Here is an 8,178-nt window from a genome sequence, read left to right as displayed (position 1 = left end):
TGAGATGAAGGATTTGGATGAGCTGTGGTATTTCTTAGGCATAGAGGTGGTGAGATCACCTCATGGCATTTTGCTATTGTTGCAAAGGCAATATGGTTTAGACATGTTTGGTATGACAGGCTATAAGCCTATTTTAGTGCGATTAGAGCAAAACACAAAACTTTTTGCAGATACATGTGAGCTTTTGGAGAACCCCACTATATATACAGGTGCATAGTGGGTAGTTTTATCTACATGACCATTACAAGGCCACACATGAGCTATGTTGTTGGACTTGTGAGTCAGTTTATGCAGGCCCCTAGGAAGCAACACTTGAATGCAGCTAGATGGATCCTCAGGTACATAAAGTCCATAGTTGATTATGAACTTTTGTATGAGGCTGGTACAAAGATACAGCTGCATCATGGGTACACAGATGCTAGTTGGGCTAGTAGTATTGCAGACAAGAGATCTATGAATGGTTTTATGTTCTCATTTGGGAGTGCTCCTATGAGTTGGAGCAGTAAGAAGCAGCCAACAATTGCCTTATCGAGTACAGAGGAGGGAGAGTATAGGGGTGCTGCTAGCAACTTGGTAGCTTAGTTTCAGAAGCTACTTGGTGACATGGGAGAGAGCCGTGGGATAGGGCAGTTGTCATATATTGTGACAACATGAGCAGCATATAGTTGGCCAGTAACGCAGTATATCATGCTAGAATGAAGCACATTGAGGTGCATTATCACTTTGTGAGGGAGAAGGTTCTAGCAGGAGATGTAGATCTAGTATATATCAGCACCACAGAGGATCAGGTAGCTGACATCTTCACGTGAAGGAATTGGGCACAGGGAAGCTCCACAGGTTTAGGAGCTTACTTGGAGTGCAGTGTGTGGAGTTGAGCTTGAGGGGGAGTGTTGAGATATCGAGCTCAACTAGTGTTATGGTGGCGGACATTGATGACCCGCTTGGGTGATAGCTTCCGCATCCACACCACTGGCATGGTTGGTGAGATTATGGGTGATATGCGGCCAGTGTGATGGTAGGCTATGTGACAACCATTTTGGATTACTAGAGACTGGCATAGTTATAGCGCCAACTCATTTAGTCGGGGTTCACATTATGGAGGACAGACCCTTGTACATTGTAGTAGTTGAGTACTAATCCATATAGTGTGTATTCTTATCTTTATGTTACGTTGGTTGAGTAGAGAAGAAGAAGATAGAAGAAAATTCAGCTATCCATCTCTCTCTTGTGTCTTGCTCTCTCTCAGTGTGTGTGTGTGTGTGTGTGTTTGATTGCTATAGTTTAAAGCTCTCTCTCTCTCCCCCACATTCTCTTTAGTGTAGGTTGCTACCACCATGCATAGGAAGCTATCAACATGCATTGGATGCTATCGACTACACTGGTTGCTACCAGTTTCCATAGGTTGCTACCGGCATGCGTAGGTTGCTACCGGCATGCGTAGGTTGCTCTACTAGCATGCATAGGAAGTTACTAGTATGCATAGGTAGCTACTAGCAGAATGCATAAAGCTACTGGCATACGTAGGAAGCTAGTGGCATACGTTGGAAGCTATCGTCATGCGTAGGTTGCTACCGGCATGCATAGGAAGCTACCGACATGCATTAGTAGTTATCGGCATAATGCATTGGTAGCTACCGGCATAATGCATAAAGCTACCAGCATGCATAGGTAGCTACTGGCATAATGCATAAAGCTACCACCATGCGTAGGTAGGTACTGGCATGCGTAGGAACCTACCGGCATGCATAGGAAGCTATCGGCATGCGTTGGTAGCTACCGGCATGCGTAGGAAACTATTGGCATGCGATGGTAGCTACCCGGCATGTGTAGGAAGCTACCGGCATGTGTTGGTTACTACAAGCATGCATTGGTTGTATCGGCATGCGTTGGTAGCTATTGGCGTGCATAGGAAGCTACCGACATAGCATTGTTTGCTCCCGGCATGTGTAGGTTGCTACCAGCACGCATAGGCAGCTACCAGCATGTGTTGGATGCTACCGGCTTCCATATGTTGCTACCGGCATGCATAGGTTGATATCAGCATGCGTAGGTTGCTACCGGCATGCGTTGGAAGCTACCGACATGCACAGGTAGCTACCGGCATAATGCATAAAGCTACCGGCATGCGTAGGTAGCTACCGGCATGTGTTGGAAGCTACTGGCATCTACTTGCATGCATAGGAAGCTACTGGCATCTACTGGCATGCATAGGAAGCTATCGGCATGCATCGGTAGCTACGAGCATAATGCATTGGTAGTTACCGGCATAATTCATTGGTAGCTATGAGAATAATGCATAAAGGTACTAGCATTCATAGGTAGCAACTGGCATAATGCAAAAAGCTACCGACATGCATAGATAGCTACCAGCATGCGTTGGTAGCTCTACGGGCATGCATAGGAAGCTACCGGCATGCATTGGATGCTACCGACATGCATTGGCTGCTACTACAGGCTAGCATAGGTTGCTCCCGGCATGCCTAGAAAGGTATCGGCATGCATAGGTAGCTACCGTATGCATGGAGCATGGGAAAATAAACAAACCCTAAATTTACAAACCCTATAACATGTAAACGCATAAGAGAAGAAACATACTACCTTGTGAGGCTTGTATGTGTTGAAAACCTACAAAAAAATAAGAAAAAAATGTGTTAATACCAAACCCTAATCTTAAAATCCCTAAAATTTACAAACCCTATAAACATGTAAAAGCATGAAAGAAAAAACATACATGAAAGAGATCTCTTGTGAGGCTTCTATATGTTGAAAACCTACAAAATTAAACAAACTCAAGAAAAAAAAGTTTTAAGAAAAATCAAGATGTCTTACCATATGAAGTTTTAATGGAGAGCTCTTAATCAGAGAAAAAGAAGAAGTGAAAAAGAAGAAGAAAAAAAACTTAAAAGAGAGAAAAGAGAAAGGAAATACTCAAAAGATAGCTTTCATGGAATGCTTGTTTGCATAAGAGATAAATGAAAACAGTAGACATACATTGCTTGAGCTTGAGGACGATAAGGTAGGAGAGGTAGAAGTGATAGACAAGACAAAAACCTGTTAAAAAAAACTCAGAGTACAAGTTTATTGTATTCAAAAGATAAAACTACGCGGCGGCAAAAAAGCGGGATATTTTTATAGTATAGCAACGTTTTTCACTGTTTTATAGACGCTGCTGAGCAGTGTTATTTCACTGCTGGGTAGCAAGAAATCGCTCTGCTAGGTAGCGATATTTTGTTGTTTGAACATCTTGAAAACCCTTGATATTTTCCTTCTGAAAACACTGCATAAAAACGTTGCTACGCTCTCAATGTGTTGTAGTCTCTTTGAAATGGAGCGAAGATAGTTTTGTTTCGTTGGAGAAGCATAATTTGCTAGCTTTGTGTGATTGAAGAACAGATGTGAGGTTGCAATGGCTTTCACTTTTTGAAGTGAACAAGACTACACTAGCTATGTTTTCTCTTCTCAAGGGCGACTACGAGTACATAATGTGATCTTTTAACTTCATTGGCTTTGTGGGTGGTTTCTCTTAATGATTTATCGTTGCATATGGGATTAATGTGTTTTGGTGTTCTGCCCTCAGGTGTCTCCACATGGTTGTAAGGTGAGAAAGCACTGATTGTTTTGTCTATTTTTGTAATTATTTCAATGCTTTGAGTATGTTATGTGATTCACCTTTTATGATTGCATCATGTTGAATTGAGAACTCTTAAATGACAGTACGTGTTAATACATTCAAAAGCTATTACAATACCTATTAGTTTGGATGGATGAAGGTATGGACCTATCACTTAGAGCACTATATGGTTTTTGCAATCGCTGGAGTTTAAGGCTTGCTTGATTATGTTCACTCGGTGTCTTCTAACACTCCTACATCCTCAACTAGGATACGATGGATGATCATGGGTGTTCTTTTGATCACACTAACAATGTTTGCTTGGTAAAGTGGAGCCCAATGCCCAAAATTGAAGTATCTTAGTACTCGAGATGCTAGGAAAATTCTCGCTCTACAAACATAGTCCAATGGTGACACTAAAACTTTACAGACATGGAAGGTGTCCCTAGCCCCATACTCTTATAAAGTTTTATCACCATCAGCCGATATTTGGTTGGTCAAGTTAGATCTAGTGCCAAAAATTAAAGTCTCTTAGAGCTTGAGAGGCTAGAAAAAATTCCACTCTTTGACATTCCATCAGACCCAAATATCATCGTCTGATGGCGATAAAACTTTGTAGACATCGGGATGGATCTTGCCAAACATGCCTACAAAGTTTCATCATATTTGGTTGTTCAAGTGGAGCCGAGTGTCCAAAATTGAAGTCTCTTAGTGCTCAAGAGACTAGAAAGAGTCCTGCTCTTACACATGCAACCATCATACCCAAACATTGTTGGACATCATACTTCCTTGTCTCATGACAAAATTAACACTTTTCCTTTTTCAACCACACCTAAGTGCCCGCCAAATATTCAATTATAACTTCTTAAATATTTCTTAATTATAATCATTTTACAAGACAATCACCCTTATATCAAATCCATTCCACCTAAATCTTCTAAGAATGAACGAACATATTAAAACAAGCATTTTCTCTTTTCGAAGAGTCCCCATTTTCTCCCTCTATATTTCAAACTAAACTTTTTCAACCACACCTATTTCCCACCAATTATTCAACCACACCTAAAGTCAAAGCTTCAAGCTAACGTTTATCAAATTGAAGCTTGGACTCGATGTCCAACATCAAGTTGAAGCTTCTATTCAATGTTGAATATCAACTTGAAGCTTCGATTTGATGTTGAACACGAAGCCTAGGTCTCATGTCCAAGCCCAGCTAGCTCGATGTTGAAAAACACACCTTTAAATTTTGAGGGTTTCTTTAACCAATTTGCAAATTTGTGAACAAAAATTTAACTTAAATTTGCAATTTTTTTCAAAGCTAAAAAATATAATTTATAGGCAAAAACGAAAATGTTACAAGTCCATTATATATAGATTGCAAGATTCACAATGAGGGAGTGAGAATTCAAGTTAAAAAAATCAATGCTCAAAACATATTCTCATTAATGCTTCAACATGATTTATTGTGAAGGATAAAAAAATACAATTCTTGTGCCAGTAACCAAAAGAACGTAATATATTCCAATATTACAGCTTCTATTTCTCTCTAATGTTATCAAGCTTTACAACACGTGAATATTCATGAACAAATTGTGATGCTTGCAATGCTAATGGAACGATATATGTATAACATTCATACTTAGTGGGGTTTGGCATCCCTCATTCATTCAATAAACTTCTCCATGTGAGTATTGGATGAGCCTTGCATTTGCACAGCCCTCCTTGCAGCATCTCTCAGCTTGCCATGCTCTTGAGTTCAAAATATATTCTCATCTCATGATTTACAAAAAAAATACATTTCTTATACCAGTAACCAAAAGCACGGAATATATTACGGCTTCTATTTCTCTTTAATGTTGTCAAGTTTCCTCATTGCGTACAACACATGAAAATTCATGATGCTTGCAATGCTAATGGAGCGATATATGTATAACATTCATACTACTTAGTGGGGTTCGGCATCCCTCATTGATTCAATAAACTTCTCCATGTGAGTATTGGATGAGCCTTGCGCTTGCACGGCCCTCCTTGCAGCATCTCTCAGCTTCCCAGCCCTTCTTCTCATCTCCTTTCCTTCGTCTTCTTGTAAGACTATCCTCAAAACCCTCTCCACTTCTTCACTTTCCACCATGCCATCATCTTGCCTCTTGATGCTCATCCCAACCTTCCAAATGTCAACCACAAACTTGCAATTTGTAGTTTGATCTACAGAAATTGGAAAAGGGATCATGGGCGTCCCCATGCTCAAACTCTCCAATGTTGAATTCCATCCACAATGAGTTAGAAAGGCGCCCACAGAAGGGTGGGACAACACTTGCAGCTGAGGTGCCCATGGGATAATTAGCCCATAATCCTTAGTATCCTCTATGAAGTTCTTGGGCAGTATCTCTGATACGTTTTGCAAGGAGGATCTAGGCCTTATCACCCAAAGAAAGGGCTGCTTGCTAGCCGTGATCCCCAAGGCAATGGCCAGTAGATCTTCTGCAGTAGGGTTGAACACACTCCCAAAGGAAATATACAACACGGATTGCTTTTGCTTACTATCTAGCCACTTTATACTGTCATTATTCTCCTGCAGCAAGCTTACACCAACACTAATGTCCTTCATATCACTGCCATCCAAGAGGGCAGAAGGGAGCAAAGGCCCTACAAAAGAAACTGACAAGGGCAATTCTATTTGCAGTGCCTCGCAAGCATCCTTCTCAAGCTGCTCATAAGAGTTGATGAGAATTGCATCACAGCTCTCCAGTATGTCAAACTGCTCTCTCAAAAGCTTGAAGCTCATTTGAGAGATGTCGTCTACATGGAGTAATGTGGGGAAGTCCGCAGGGTGGAGAGGGGGCACACCGGGTATGTAAGACACCAGATCATTGCACCCTGTGACATAGAAAGCAAAAAATAATAATAATAAAGAGGAAATTGTTGAGTATTGATTAGTAAAAAAGAGTGTTCATATTCGCTATCCAGGGTTAGCTATTTAACAATTTTATTGCCTACCGGGAGGAGTCTTTTTGTAAGGGAAGAAACCATTGGAGACGAGCTTGGGTGTGTGGTAAAAGATGGAGAAGACTGCAGCAGACTGAGACCAGAGAAGAACACTTGGAATGTGGAGCTCCATTGCAACACGCTGAGCCCAAGTGCAGAGGAACCCATGCACGATGCAAGTGACTGGTGGGTTCTTCTTATTCAAGCGTTCCACGAGATCCTTGAGGGGGCCTTTCATGTTAACAGAGGCCTCGTGGAACTGTTGCACCCTTGAGCTAATGTCGCTGTAATCAAAATCAGGGGGTAACCCATTGTCTAGCCACACGAAGCGAAGGTTTTCTTCTTGAGATTGATCTGAAGAAGATTTTGAACGGCGGCTCTCTTGGATGCGCTTGTGGTTGTGCTCGTTGTTGACAAAGGTGACGATGAAGTTGTGTTTGATGAGAGCCTCGGCAAGCCGCACCATGGGATTGATCTGGCCTTGGATAGGGTATGGTATCATCACCGCATGAGGCTTTCTGCTATTACGATCATGACTGCTGTTTTCGTTCGTGGTTGAAGAAGAAAGATGGGTGGCTAGCAGGCTTTCGGCCATGGCTTCAGCTTGAGAGGGCAAGTATACGGTTGCCATGGCCAAGCTATAATGAGTGTGTGTGCGTGAGAGCGAACGTAGAGAAGTTGTGTGCAACAGTGTGTGTGGGAGAGAGAGAAATTGTGTATGTAACACTGTGTGTCTGTGAGAGAGAGAAATTGTGTGTGTAACACTGTCGTATGTGTGGTGTGTATATGTCTGGGTAGGTGACAAGTATTTGTTGTTATGTTACGTCGCATGCACGTTTGGTAGTTCAAAGGTCTTCGTCTAATGGGCCACGGTTCTTTTTTCTTTATATATATGTATTTATCTAAAAGCTTTACAACCTGTCATCAGCGTAAGCAGTCATCATTTAAGCCCTATTTAGCAGACTGCAGATCAAATCTTATCCATTATTCTCAAATACAAAATAAGAAATTTCCCAAAATATCTGATATCCAAGCTGAATGCAGGCTTCAACCCTGGTACATCCTGTGGGTGACTGTTTTTCCAAACCATCCCTTTTCTTGGACCAAATTTGGACTAATAACTGGGCTTTCAATAAAAGCAACAAATGTGTAGTCTATCTACTTCACCTTCGTGTATTATCTCTTGGTCTTTGGTCCAAACTTTGCTGGTTTGGACTGCAGCTTTAGCTTTGAGAGACCTTGAAAACAGATAAACCAATCAATTAGGCAAGGCCCAGTATGAGTGAAGCTCTCTCCCAAAAGTGAGGGTCGAGTGATTGAATTATCTGTATCAACTCCGCCTTATTCAATCACGATTTTCTAGAGAGAGCCAAGTATCACCATATACATCACAAGTTACCAACAACACAAAATTAAGGGAACAATGTTGTACCATATTATTATTCAAAGTCTAGGGTAGTCATGGTGGCAAATTAAACTTGCAATGCTTGAGTCTTAACTAAACCATTTCTAAGATTTTAAAAGTCTCTACAACTTGAACATCCTTAACTACAGATTGAAGTATAGATTATGATTCAAGATGT

At 41.2% G+C, this 8,178-nt stretch overlaps 1 protein-coding gene across 1 annotated transcript; it reads right to left on the bottom strand.

Moving 5' to 3' along the window:
* Positions 1 to 5,365: 5,365 nt before the first annotated feature.
* On the bottom strand, positions 5,366 to 7,359 carry LOC147618366 (UDP-glycosyltransferase 75C1-like). The gene is made up of 2 exons (XM_086774804.1): positions 6,608 to 7,359; positions 5,366 to 6,487 (listed from the first exon to the last, which is right to left on the bottom strand). The coding sequence occupies exons 1-2, from the start codon at positions 7,224 to 7,226 to the stop codon at positions 5,556 to 5,558; spliced, it is 1,551 nt and encodes a 516-aa protein (XP_086630930.1). The 5' UTR covers positions 7,227 to 7,359; the 3' UTR covers positions 5,366 to 5,555.
* Positions 7,360 to 8,178: the final 819 nt, after the last annotated feature.

This window comes from Cibotium barometz, chromosome 35 (genome assembly GCF_041138505.1).
Source record: "Cibotium barometz isolate CiBa-2024 chromosome 35, ASM4113850v1, whole genome shotgun sequence".
NCBI lineage: Eukaryota > Viridiplantae > Streptophyta > Polypodiopsida > Cyatheales > Cibotiaceae > Cibotium > Cibotium barometz.
The sequence above is the reverse complement of the archived record's forward strand: the minus strand, read 5'-3'. Positions and strand labels throughout refer to the sequence as shown.

Coding starts and splice junctions, on each gene's coding strand:
- LOC147618366 (XM_086774804.1), bottom strand. CDS start 7,226: ATGGCAACCGTATACTTGCCCTCTCAAGCTGAAGCCATGGCCGAAAGC. Junction 6,488..6,607: donor TTACAAAAAGACTCCTCCCG/GTAGGCAATAAA, acceptor TCTATGTCACAG/GGTGCAATGATCTGGTGTCT.